This window comes from Esox lucius, chromosome 5 (genome assembly GCF_011004845.1).
Source record: "Esox lucius isolate fEsoLuc1 chromosome 5, fEsoLuc1.pri, whole genome shotgun sequence".
In the NCBI taxonomy this organism is placed as follows: domain Eukaryota; kingdom Metazoa; phylum Chordata; class Actinopteri; order Esociformes; family Esocidae; genus Esox; species Esox lucius.
Window position 1 is genome coordinate 7,111,111 of NC_047573.1, and position 14,968 is coordinate 7,126,078.

The following is a 14,968-nucleotide window of genomic DNA, read 5'->3' on the forward strand; positions in this document are numbered from 1 at the left end:
GGTTTTAAGTGTAACCCTTTTGGGTTCCATATAGCCAAATGTTTTTTTTACTTGGAAATCAAAAAGCTGCACATAGACTATGGAGTCAACTTTTTGAGTGCCTAAACTGAGTTCACGTTCTACAGCACATAATGACAAATGTGAATAATCATAACATTCTGTATCCAGAGTGCTGAAGGTCTCAGAACAAAGAAGTTGTGTTGTTTTAGATGAATTATCCATTTCTTTCCAGGTTGTGGCTGAAAGTTCCACTGTTGCCGTTTTGGATCCATAAGGATCTAAACTGTCTGTGGATGACCTGTTTCTTTTTGAATAAATCATTCTCTACGTGTCCTTTGTTAAGGCAAAAACATTTAGGCAGCTGGGTCCCAGAACTGTTTGTCATGCGAACTTGAAGAGACACTGATCTTTGAAAAGAACGGCACAAACAGATCTAGCAAAACACACTTGATGACAGCAGCAATAGGAACTCAGCACCCAAGACCAAATCTTGTGAGCAACAATTGGCAACATTAACTGTCACATCAAAGACTCTCACAAATTATTGACAAAATACCATTGTGCCTCTTGAACTGCTTAATGTTTGTATAATCCTCCGACACTGTGTTACTGCTTTTGGGACAAACGTGAGAGAAACATGAGTAAAAAACAACAGAGAATGAGTCAGACAGTATACACTGACAAATTATGAAGGCTGAGGTTAATTTGTGTGTCTTTTCCTCTGAGAGCTATGTGAACTAAACCTACTGTATTTTTATGAACGTTCACGAGATACTCACAGTTAAATGTCTCTGTCCAAAATGGCACCTTATTCTCTACATGGTGCGCCACATTTAACCCTAGTCCAATGGGAGGGTTCCGTTAGGAGAACAACCAACACTTGTGTTGTTTTCCATTTTGTTTAAAGTTGAAACTGTACAGTTAGGACAGTGATATTAAAACACTCCTCACAGTGAAGTGGTTCCCAGTTCATTTGACAGCACCATTTTAAGATGAGGTACTACCGCACTCTAGATCAAGGCAGAAAGAGTTGCACTTTACATCTGTCACAAACACTCTACTCGCCCAATAAAGGTACAATTGAATCAAACCCAGTTTAATTTTAGATACAGTAACATAGAGTATAACATTGTGTACAGGCAGTGTTAGTCTGGTTGCCATTCTCCATTAGGCTATTGTACTCATTGTCTTTGGGAATTAATAATTTGAACTTCAGCTATAATGCACTGTACCCATACTAGCAGTGTATAAATGTCAAAGAAACAACATATACTACTATATAAGGTAAAATGAAAACAAAACAAAATATCTACAACATTCTGATTTTATATACCTTTTCCAGTGAAATGTCCAATAAATGTAGTATTTTTTTAAGATAAAGGTATATCAGTGGATTAATTAAAAAGTGTTTAGGATGCATATGAACTCCATAGATGGGGGGGGGGGGGATATAAAGCAAAGGAAATGGTTAAAACCATCAAAAGATACTTCAGATAAACTAATTACTGTATCCCCAGAGTCTCTGCATGGCTCACCCAGAACAGATTGAAAAAAAGGCATGAATATGAAGCCTCGTCATCCCATTACAATGTCTTCATAAACTACAGATTTTGATGAAGTCTGTGAAGCTCAAAAGACTGCAGTGTTGTTAAATAAAATTAAGAGAAAAAGCTACAAGAATAAACTCTGACTCTGTGTCACAACTAGTAGTCAGAGCAGATTAATTCTTGGTTAGGACCGGTAACGTGTTTTTCCTCCAGAAATCAGTATGACACAGAGTTAGAGATCCAGATAGGTTTCAGATCCAATTTGAAATCTTCTGAATACTCGTCAGGACTTGTGTAAGCTTGCCTGGAGTCCCAGGTAAACAGGGTCTACACTTAAGGGAGCTTCCAAAAAGTTTTATTGCAAAAGGAAACAGTAATCAGGCACTGTGAAAGCATTGTAATATATTTAAATAGTACTTGAACCCGGAAAAGAAACCGAGACGCCATCTCGGTTCCCCCTCAAGCCCTCGGGTCCAGAGAAGCCTGACTGGCTATGCCATTAAAATGGTTCCATTCAGACAGGACAGTACCTTCCCCACACCTTAAAACCCCCAGCTACCAACATGGACGGGTGATTTATGTTGTCTGAGTACCATAAGCCTGTAGTTGCCAGGACTCTGCCAGGAATAAATCAAACTACAGCTATTACTGTGGAATTAAGAAAGAAAGCAGTGGTGGAAATGCGTGCTCCATTTCTCTTGCTCTTTCTATGCGGTCTTCCATGTCACAAAAAGCTCAGAAACTGATATGCATTCTGACCAGTTTAATGCTGAATACTCACACTTGGTTCACAGGCTGTTCTTCTGGGACCTGAGAAACTGTTTGGATATACATACACCTGTGAGTATGGTTGTGAGTGTGTGTGTGTCTACGGTATGATATGTGTGTGTGTGTCAGTACATGTTATGGTCTGTGTGTGTCTGACTGGTCATGTAAATACAGTCAATATGAATGTGAATGGGCGTGTTAGTACAGCATGTAGTGGAGTGTGTTGGGAGCTTCTGAGTGATGCAGTGAGACGGTGATGTCATCTAGTGGCTCCTCCTCCGCTGTCCTGGAGGACCTCTTCAAGCCTCTGTGACCCCCCTAGCCAATGAGATTAAAGGATGCTCAATAGCAAACAAGGTCTGTTGGTTCCCATGACAGGATGACATCACCACTACACTGTGGAGCCCAACCGTCGGGTTCAGAAACCATTTGCTTTTGTTAACATGCTTAAATGAGCTGGTCTGTTGTCATGGCAGGGAGACCCCTTCGGCAGTGTTGCCGGGCCGGAACAGGCTCAGCTTCCCGTCCAGAGTTCCGGTCAACAGCTGGCAATGAGAGAGAAGAGATTGTCGTTATCATCCTAATATATTACATACAAAGACTGCACAGATGCAATGAATTGGTAAATGAAGGTTGACCATTAAAATGCCTGGGGGGAATGAAGGGTGACCGCTGAAATGCCTGGGGGGAATGAAAGTTGACCACTGAAATGCCTGGGGGGAATGAAGGTTGACCACTGAAATGCCTGGGGGGAATGAAGGTTGACCGCTGAAATGCCGTGGAGGGAATGAAGGTCAACCACTGAAATGACTGGGGGGAATGAAGGTCAACCACTGAAATGACTGGGGGGAATGAAGGTCAACCACTGAAATGACTGGGGGGAATGAAGGTCAACCACTGAAATGCCTAGGGGGAATGAAGGTTGACCGCTGAAATGCCGTGGAGGGGGAATGGCAGGCAAATCTGATCTCGTCATCGAAGGTCCACTGAGGCCTACACAGTCAAAGTAGTCCCTCCTCTAGTCCGTTCCAAGTTTACCATTCCAACATAAGGTGTGCCTGTGTCCTGAATGGCACCCTACTTCCCTATACTGCTTTTGGTCAAAACTAGTGCCCTACATAGGGCCCAGGGTAGCAGTTTGGCCTCGGCCTGTATGAGGTCCTGATAACTCTTGCGTCCTGGCCTGAACTCCATTATGTAACAGTGTTTTAACGAGCAGAGCGACCTGGAATGGATTCAGCCGATTGTAGTCACCGTGGGGCCTTGTATTGGTTTACAGTCACGATAGTTAGGCAGCCGGTCCCCAACAAACACACTCTGACACGCGCAACGAGACACAGACACATGCACACGCGTCACACTTGCGTTCCTCAGCTGTTTCTTTCTGCGAGGTGGGGCGATGATCTCATCCCTCCCTTGTCAGCCAATGGGCCGGGCCACGGGCAACATTACCTCACCGCCTCAGCAGCCAATCCACAAGCTCCGGAGCCACCTGGGAAACCTTCCATTCAGAGATCGCAGTAAGAATGTTTAGAAAGCACCCTATTACCTACAGCAGTCAATGCACTGTGTAGGGAACATGGTGCCTTTTCGATGTCTGGGTACTCGTGGTTCTACTTTAGAAAAGACTCACGGGAGTCTTGGTCCGACCCGGCCAGTACCGGCATGGGACCTTTGGTAAACACACACCTGACACATCCAGGGGGCCGTGGGAAACAGAAGGTGGTAAATAATCGGCTGTTCGCCTGACTGTAAAATATGTTTGAGCTGGATTTCGTAACAGGTGCACAAAACAACTGGGACTATTCCATCAAGCTAAGGGATGCAATCAAGCCAAGGGATTTAAAACCTCACTGAAGCTCCTGGAGTCAGGTGGAGTGATCAGGAAATCAGTTGGTGTTTCCAAAGGCACTTTTTCACTGCGATAAATTGAGTAAAACGTTTTGATAATCTCCACAGTGTTTCACTTTACCATGACATATTATAGGGTTGTGGGCTGACACTGATGGATCTGTGGGCGCAGCTACTTGTCAATTTCCACTCTCCAGACTTATTTTCAAAGAAAACATTAGGGGGACCCATATACAAATGTATTTGGCAACACAAAACAGAATAAAAACAGGCTAACTGCCCAATCCTTCCTCTACCTCAATCACCCTTGATAATTAGGCAAGGTAAAATGTAGCCTACTAGAATGTGAATAATGTTGGTAATTTGACATAGAGTAACGATATGTCTTGGGCTTCAAAGTTTCAGAGTTGACATGCATTTAATGGTTCCGTGTCCATATTCAAGCAATTTGTTACTCAAATGAGCTGTCTAATTTATGTGAATGGAGCCACAATAGGCAGCTCATCAAAACATGCCTAAGCAGCTCAGTTGCCTTTTTTAAGGTTATGGATCAGAAGGTAAACTTCTCATTGACTCATTAGCTCAGTTGGAAACAGAAATGTAATAAAACAGGTTCCATTGGGTGCAATATACATTTTAATGATGCGTTTTTGGCAAATCTAATCCAGTCTATCAAAAAGCGTGTTGCTGTTGTCAGTCGTTAACAGTGTGGTGATTTGCACTTGTGCACATAATTACATTACCTGACTGACCCCAATTAAAAGAATAGGTTCTGATTCTGAACTGCAAATAAAATGTTGTGAATCCCTGTACCAAAGCCCTTTGCTGCCTTTTTCATGACCAGGTATGATTTGTGATTAGGCTTACCACTGACAACCACTGCCAGAAAGCTCCCAAGCTTAAATGAACATAAAAAAGGCCTGATATGAACTATACCCTCCAGGTTTTACTTTAGAAATCTGCAATCCGGCATTGCAATCTATTGACAAAAAGGCTTTTAATTGGCTGTCTTTTTTTAATGACACATTTGGTAATTTATTGGCGCAATAACTATTTCATTGGCACAAAGGGTTGGCTATAAAAAATAATTAAATTCCCTTCCCCATTTCATTAAGAAATCATTTTTCAGTTGTTGATTTCTTAACTGAACCATGAGCAGGACCTGATCACAGTAGACTTTTTTCATTCACAATAACCGCCGGGGGGACGTGGCTCCTTCAAAAATAGCATGTGCTACAGTACCTCAGAAATCTTACACCACAAAATGATTTAATAGCGTCAGCATTTTTAGATATCTCTTGGAAATGCCATCTCATTGTAAACAGGCGGTAGGGATTGATGAGTATATTGGCCAACTCATCTGTCCAGTATGTCCAGCAAAAGCCTTGACATGAGAGAAAAGATTCACAAATGTTTGGATAGTCAAACACAATACCAGTCAATGTTTGGAGAGACTTACCCATTCAAGTACCCAAACTTGTTTTGAAATTCATTTTAAAATAGTCATCCGGACTATTTATGAATACATTTGCCCTGAATGTTATTTCTCGGGGTCATAGGATCTCCATTGGTTTGAATGTTGATGTAATGACAGATCCTCTTGACCAGCTGTGGACATTCATGGACATTAAGAGTTCACAGACACAAACACAAACACACTTTACACATACACATACACATACAAGTCGGCAGTCTAGTTGACATGTGAAAGTGGAGAGGCTTAACCGATTAATCATGTGGACACAGCAATAACCAACTATGTTACTCTCCTGTTTGACGAAGAAATATACAACCACTGTTATCTCACCTCCCCACTGTCTGGCTCCTGTCTAGCGGGCCTAAGCTTTTAAAAAAACTGCAGCTTAATAAACTCAAAAAGGTCAAAGAACGCATCCTCAAGGCCCTAATGGGGCCCAGGAAATATTAACATAGCTCTTCTGTAAAGCCATGCAAACACATTTGATGAAAGACCGGCATGTCAGCATAATCCAAAATTTTATTTAGGTTGCTAACTTCTCAACACAATGTGAACTACGGGTGCCCCAGAGAATCAAGAAAAACCATGTAACATATACAGAGACAGATCATGGACAGTCAAGAAAGGTTGACGTTTTTCATTAAGATGTGGATGTTCTGGATTCATACATCCCTCCACCAACTTGACATGAGGTAGATACAGAAGAGAGTTAAGGTTATACATATACCTGTATTAAAATTCCATTTTAGTTCACAGAAACTCCATCCATGACTTCCTGATTGACTTCCTGTTCCACCAGAGGGTGGTGCAAAATTGCACCATTGGCCGTTTTGGACGTTGGGCAGGGCAACCTTCAACATGTGTCCCGGCAAGGACCATGTGAGAAAATGCAGAATGGCCTCGCAGAATGTGAACTGAAGGACACACTGCAAACTTCACTATTCCACAACTGCTGTAGAGTCATTGCAACAAGGAAAGATTATAATGACGAACTGAACATCGCAACAATATTTGAGGAAAAATTCAACCCAGGCCGCTGGTTGGACAATAAGGAGAATAAGGACACTTCCTGCAATATCTTTTTAAAGAATATATCAGAAGCCTCCTGACATTCAAAACTTTAAAATCAGGTTTTAACATCATATAATATTATATGTAATAATAATGTTCAGTTCCCTGTATTTTCATCTCTTATACGCAGAGAACTTTCAATGTACTGATCGTAGAGCATGAAGTATTGGTTTGATTTCAAGAACATGAAAAGTGCTTCATCTTCAGACAAATTCTACGAAACGACATGGAAGTATACTACACTCACCTAAAGGATTATTATGAACACCATACTTATACTGGGTTTGACCCCCTTTCGCCTTCAGAACTGCCTTAATTCTACGTGGCATTGATTCAACAAGGTGCTGAAAGCATTCTTTAGAAATGTTGGCCCATATTGATAGGACAGCATCTTGCAGTTGATGGAGATTTGTGGGATGCACATCCAGGGCATCAAGCTCCCGTTCCACCACATCCCAAACATGCTCTATTGGGTTGAGATCTGGTGACTGTGGGGGCCATTTGAGTACAGTGAACTCATTGTAATGTTCAAGAAACCAATTTGAAATGATTCAAGCTTTGTGACATGGTGCATTATCCTGCTGGAAGTAGCCATTAGAGGATGGGTACAAGGTGGTCATAACGGGATGGACATGGTCAGAAAAATGCTCAGGTAGGCCGTGGCATTTAAACGATGCCCAATTGGCACTAAGGGGCCTAAAGTGTGCCAAGAAAACATCCCCCACACCATTACACCACCACCACCACCAGCCTGCACAGTGGTAACAAGGCATGATGGATCCATGTTCTCATTCTGTTTACTCCAAATTCTGACTCTACCATCTGAATGTCTCAACAGAAATCGAGACTCATCAGACCAGGCAACATTCTTCCAGTCTTCAACTGTCTAATTTTGGTGAGCTTGTGCAAATTGTAGCCTCTTTTCCTATTTGTAGTGGAGATGAGTGGTACCCAGTGAGGTCTTCTGCTGTTGTAGCCCATCCGCCTCAAGGTTATGCGTGTTGTGGCTTCACAAATGCTTTGCTGCATACCTCGATTGTAACGAGTGGTTATTTCAGTCAAAGTTGCTCTTCTATCAGCTTGAATCAGTCGGCCCATTTTCCTCTGATCTCTAGCATCAACAAGGCATTGTCGCCCACATGACTGCCGCATACTGGATGTTTTTCCCTTTTCACACCATTCTTTGTAAACCCTAGAAATGGTTGTGTGTGAAAATCCCAGTAACTGAGCAGATTGTGAAATACTCAGACCGGCCCGTCTGGCACCAACAACCATGCCACGCTCAAAATTGCTTAAAATCACCTTTCTTTCCCATTCTGACATTCAGTTTGGAGTTCAGGAGATTGTCTTGACCAGGACCACACCCCTAAATGCATTGAAGCAACTGCCATGTGATTGGTTGATTAGATAATTGCATTAATGAGAAATTGAACAGGTGATCCTAATAATCCTTTAGGTGAGTGTATATTGGGCCTAATGACAGTTCTCCTGTATATCCATGTCTCTTCTGGGATATTTCTCAATCATCTTTAACCAATCTGGATCTGGGAAATAGATCCTGTGGCCCAATTAAACAAATATTTTGTGAAGCTTCTGAACGGTAAATCAAAATGTTCTGTTCTTAGCTTCAGTTACATAATGTGAGTTATTGAATGGGGGTGTGTGTGTGTGTGTGTGTGTGTGCGTGCGGGTGTTTAAGGTGAGTTATTGCTAGGCTTAGCTAGCTGGCTTAAAGCGATGGAAGAAAAGGCACAAATCAAAAGTTCAAAGAAAGAATGAGGGAGAGGTTATTAAGTTTGCTTTGTGGGGTAACACGTTCACAGTGCCTCTGGAAGACTCTCGTAATCAATTACAACGAACCACCGCTGTTACTGCCCAAACGTGTGTATGGATACAGGCTTCTAAACTCTATGTGAGGCTTGATTAGCAACAGCATGAATAACAATACTGATCATAAAATAAGCCCTGATAATAAAAGTAAACGACTAAGACTGAGAAAATGTGCTTGAGGGCACCCTCCTTCCTTAATCTCTGCAGTGAATTATAAGCGTTCTGAATGACTGAAGAGATAACATATCTACTCATTTGAAAAGATGAAGACATTTCTACAGATTGTACACGCACACATTTTTTGGTCCAGCCTAAACTCAATAATCTGACCCGACAGGGACGGATTTGTCAGGCCTCACTATTTTTGTGGGCTCAACTGAGGTTTAACATTTGTTTAACCTGGAATTGTTACGATTCCTCCGTTCTCTTTCACATACTGTAAAGTCACTAGCTGAACTAACTTGTTTTATGTGAAAACCGTCTAATTCAAGTAACTCAACTCAAAGTATTTCAGTGATAATACCTAAAATAGTGGCATCACTCACCTAAAGGATTATTAGGAACACCTGTTTAATTTCTCATTAATGCAATTATCTAATCAACCAATCACATGGCAGTTGCTTCAATTCATTTAGGGGTGTGGTCCTGGTCAAGACAATCTCCTGAACTCCAAACTGAATGTCAGAATGGGAAAGAAAGGTGATTTAAGCAATTTTGAGCGTGGCATGGTTGTTGGTGCCAGACGGGCCGGTCTGAGTATTTCACAATCTGCTCAGTTACTGGGATTTTCACGCACAACCATTTCTAGGGTTTACAAAGAATGGTGTGAAAAGGGAAAAACATTCAGTATGCGGCAGTCCTGTGGTCGAAAATGCCTTGTTGATGCTAGAGGTCAGAGGAGAATGGGCCGACTGATTCAAGCTGATAGAAGAGCAACTTTGACTGAAATAACCACTCGTTACAATCGAGGTATGCAGCAAAGCATTTGTGAAGCCACAACACGCATAACCTTGAGGCGGATGGGCTACAACAGCAGAAGACCCCACTGGGTACCACTCATCTCCACTACAAATAGGAAAAAAAGATGCTACAATTTGCACGAGCTCACCAAAATTGGACAGTTGAAGACTGGAAGAATGTTGCCTGGTCTGATGAGTCTCGATTTCTGTTGAGACATTCAGATGGTAGAGTCAGAATTTGGCGTAAACAGAATGAGAACATGGATCCATCATGCCTTGTTACTACTGTGCAGGCTGGGGGGGTGGTGTAATGGTGTGGGGGATGTTTTCTTGGCACACTTTAGGCCCCTTAGTGCCAATTGGGCATCGTTTAAATGCCACGGCCTACCTGAGCATTGTTTCTGAACATGTCCATCCCTTTATGACCACCATGTACCCATCCTCTGTTGGCTACCTCCAGCAGGATAATGCACCATGTCACAAAGTTCGAATCATTCCAAATTGGTTTCTTGAACATGACAATGAGTTCACTGTACTGAAATGGCCCCCACAGTCACCAGATCTCAACCCAATAGAGCATCTTTGGGATGTGGTGGAACGGGAGCTTCGTGCCAAGGATGTGCATCCCACAAATCTCCATCACCTGCAAGATGCTATCCTATCAATATGGGCCAACATTTCTAAAGAATGCTTTCAGCACCTTGTTGAATCAATGCCACGTAGAATTAAGGCAGTTCTGAAGGCAAAGGTGGTCAAACACAGTATTAGTATGGTGTTCCTAATAATCCTTTAGGTGAGTGTATATCTAGCATAGTCTCATTCCTTTGGCTATAACTGGATGAAGGGCTGAAGCAGTACAGAACATTGCATTTGTCTCTGTGCTTCATATTACTGTACTCAGGGAAGAATGGGCTGGTTTTAGAGTACGACGTCAATTTGCCAAACTCTTTTTAAATATCTGTTCATCCTGCCAATTAAATCTCATAGGAATACAAACTGCTTAATGGTATCTTAGAAATATATTTTTTCCCTTTAAAAAATGCATTAAGCATTGTGTAAAATTGTCATAATGTCAAAAAAATTATAATTATCCTCAATGCTCTTATAACAGAGTCATATGGTACTATTAAGCATTCATCAAGTGATTATAAATGGATACAACACAGACAAATCTAATGTATTTTAGTCAGATATCAAAATGTTGGACAACTAATAAACTATGTCAAGCTAAGACAAAATATCAAGTAAGAATAATACATTTTAACATTAATAAATGTTCGATATTATATTTTTTTTGTAGAAAACCAATTAAGTTTTATTTACTCAATAAACTAATATTTGTTAACTGTACTCAAAAGCATTCCATCATAAGATGAGTTCTGCTGACATTTTGCAGATATTTGAGTAGTCGCTACTCAAATAATTCATTTAGTTTGGCAGCTCTGAGTTGCGTTGTCATAGGCATCCATGTGATGTGCCTGCTACACTAGAAACAGACACAAAGTAAATTTGTTTTTTTCAACATTACTTAAAATCACAAGACCGAACAAACAAGTGTGTCAGCCGTAAAGAATCAAACCTTAGAGAGTTTGGAGTTTGGACGCTGCCACTGGAAACTACGCAACACAGACCATATAGCAGTTTTAATTGATTTCCAAGAAAGTGTTCCCTCGGTGGCTGGTGGCTGATAGCAATACCTGAGGCCAATTGCTGTAGCAGGGCCATGATACCACATTTATCAGAGTTACAGAGCAAAGCAGACTCTCCCCTCCCGTCTAGCATCCCAGGTGACACACACATCACTCTATGATGTTCCATAATGTAATGTGTGTGGAAAGACAGATATGAGATGTGGGAGTTGCTGAGGGGGAACAGAGGAGGAGAGGAGGGGGAGACAATTGGGGGATGAGGAGAGGAGCGGGAGACAATGGGAGATGAGGAGAGAGTGATGAGAGGAGGGGGGCAGAGGAGGAGAGGAAGGACACTGAGGCCAAGCAGTCAAGAATATAGACCCACACACATACATACAGATGTACAGACAAACACAGACAGACACACACACATACATACAGATGTACAGACAAACACAGACAGACACACACATGCATACAGATGTACAGACAAACACAGACAGACACACACACATACATACAGATGTACAGACAAACACAGACAGACACACACATGCATACAGATGTACAGACAAACACAGACAGACACACACATACATACAGATGTACAGACAAACACAGACAGACACACACATGCATACAGATGTACAGACAAACACAGACAGACACACACACATACATACAGATGTACAGACAAACACAGACAGACACACACACATACATACAGATGTACAGACAAACACAGACAGACACACACACATACATACAGATGTACAGACAAACACAGACAGACACACACACATACATACAGATGTACAGACAAACACAGACAGCCACACACACATACATATTTACAGACAAACACACACAGACAGACAGACAGACACACACACACACACACACACACAGATGTACAGACAAACACACACAGATAGCCAGACACACACACATACAGCTGTCCAGACAAACACACAGAAAGACAGACACACACACACACACAGATGTACAGACAAACACACACAGACAGACAGACACACACACATACAGATGTACAGACAAACACACAGACAGACACACACATACATTCAGATGTACAGACAAACACAAACAGATAGACAGACACACACACACACACATACAGATGTTCACACAAACACCCACACACACAGATTTACAGACAAACAGACACAGATAGACAGACAGACAGACACACACACACATACAGATGTACAGACAGACACACACACACACATACAGATGTTCACACAAACACACACACACACACACACATACATACAGATGTACAGACAAACACACACAGAGAGACTGACAGACACACACACATACAGATGTACAGACAGACACACACACACACACACACACACACACACATACAGATGTTCAGACAAACACACACAGACACACACACACACACATAGATGTACAGACAGACTAACAGACAAACACCTGGGTTGCCTTTAGGGAGGATTAACCGATCCCAAGGAGAGGTGATTTGGAAATGTATTGTCTTATGCTTGCTATGGATGATTGATAATATTGGGCTGCATCAGAAATCCCACCCTGTACCCTACATCATGCACTTCAATTGACTAGACCACCTCTGGGTCTACACCCTACATGGTAAGGAAACGTGGCCATTTGGGACGCATCTTGCTAAAAGAGCTTTTGTGATCATAGAGGATACTGTGAGGTACTGGTTCTCCCAGAGAGGCCCAACTCCATTTACGTCTGTCAAAATACAGTATTTCCATTGTCTCACTTCAAATATGTTCTGGGATAATATTTCACACAAAGAGTCATGTCATTAATACAGGACTCCACAGTGCACATCCTGGTGGCTTACGCGTTTAAAAAGTTGGTGTGCTTTGTTATTTGTGAGTGCCCCTGCACTACTATATATATCAATCTTAAAAGCAAGCATTTTCTGGTACCCCTGAGCCCGGTACTTTTTTATATTTTCTTAATTGTGTTCGTAAATTTCATTATGTAAGCATATGTAGAGCCATCTTGAACTTTTAAAAGCCTTTATCTGCTTTTTAATACATGAAATGATTTAGTTACACAGGTCTGCGATACCATTTGGCTACAGCTAATGTTACTAGCAGCCTAGCTAAGCAGACCACACAGCTGTAGCACGGTTGTCTGGCTGAGATCTGATGAACAGGGATGAGATAACAATGACTGAATCGAATGTTATTGCTTGTACGATAATCTGCACGAGCATTTTGCGAACGCTGCTTATCTAACAAGGGCTTAACATAATTCAATATTCAAAAGAGCAATTCATTGAAACCGTCACTGAAAACCTTGATTATTCTAACACCAACGAGACTGAAACCGAACTGGCCAGAAACCCCACTAATCAGACAGTGGCTGTGCTGTCCGTCAACCCTGATCCACCAGATTAACAATCATCGCTCCAAAGCTTCAGTTCACCACAAACTGCATGCAGAGACATTCAAACGGCACCCGTGCGTATATCTGCCAAAAGCTGGCACTATCCCTTTAAAGGCCCCCACCACAGTCAGACATATGGAATGGCTTGTAGAGTGTGGAGGGGTAATCAGCAGGCCGATGCAATTACTATGAAACCAACTACAACGTAAGAGTGTATTGTTATTTACCCCCTGCTTCAAGTAATTACTATCGTGGCATTACAATCATATACAGACCCCACTAAGATTCTGACGTCCTAAAGTGTTTCCAGCTACAAGACGAGGGTGTCTTACATACACAATTGTCTGAAGTATTATCTCACGCCCAAACGTGTACGCTCGCTGTACTGCATGACTTCATACATATTCCCACAGCTGTCATTATTATTTGGAGTTGGACCTTAAACACAGCCCCAAATTACACATTGTCAGCTCTTTGTAATTGGTATTAAATATTCAGTACCAGTCACATCTACTCAGGTGTGACTGGTACTGTCACACCTGAGTAGTTTGGACACACCTACTCATTCAAAGGTATTTCTTTGCCTTGACGAAAACTTTGCACACTCTTGGTATTCTGGTGGACATACTAAGAAATAAAATACCCACAACTCAACAAACCCTGAGGTGAGTTGAGGTAAAGAACAACTGTACAGTTCGGACAATAAACGGTGACTCATTACCTCACTGCCCGACACAATATGAGCACTGTCATAATGGCCTTCTGATGCATGTGTGTGTGTGTGTGTGTATCATGTGTGAGGGAAAACGAGTGTGTGTTTGGAGAAGCCACTATGACACTCAACTGTAAAATTCTGGAGAAGCTAGAGGAAGTCTGCTTTATGTTTACTGTCTGAAGGGAGAGAGAGAAGGAGAGAAAGAAAGGGAGTGGGGAAGGGAAAGGACAGAGGAGAGAGACGGGGGAGAGGGACAGACGAGATTGAAAGATCGGGGGGGGGGGGGGTGATTAGAGAGAGACATTGAATGGGCTTGTATGAAGAGAAATTGTCCAACAACTGTAATGCTTCTTGAGTTGCTTCTGGTCATTTTCTAAACATACCACATTCTTTAGTAATTTTCATAACTCTTTCATTATTCAGTGCCCTAGGGTGAACCAGCAATAACTCATGGTATGTACTAGTCCAGGATGGGTTTGAATCCCAACAATCTTTCTCCATAATGGACTCCACAGTGCTTTCATTGAAACAGCCATGTTGGCCTTGAAGGGACCTGCTAATTATATCAAAACCAACAAACTGACAAGTAGTACAATACTAAGAAATCTGTCAAAACATCTACTGTATGCTGAGAAAGCCTAATATGAAACACCAATGGTACATGTATGCACTAAGGTTATGCTTAACATTTATTATGTTTA

The 14,968-nt window shown here is 41.8% G+C and overlaps 1 protein-coding gene across 4 annotated transcripts in view; it reads right to left on the minus strand.

Annotated features, from left to right (window-relative positions):
* Window positions 1-1,096: 1,096 nt before the first annotated feature.
* The window catches only part of wdr27 (WD repeat domain 27), an 83,005-nt gene continuing 69,133 nt past the window's right edge, over window positions 1,097-14,968 (minus strand). For 3 of the 4 annotated variants that reach the window (XM_010867373.4, XM_020046495.3, XM_010867388.4), the window contains one exon: window positions 1,097-2,860. In XM_010867373.4, coding sequence (XP_010865675.2) covers window positions 2,783-2,860 — 78 coding nt within the window. In that variant the 3' untranslated portion in view covers window positions 1,097-2,782. The remainder of the gene's footprint in view (window positions 2,861-14,968) is intronic. The other variant, XM_020046492.3, reaches the window with a different exon arrangement.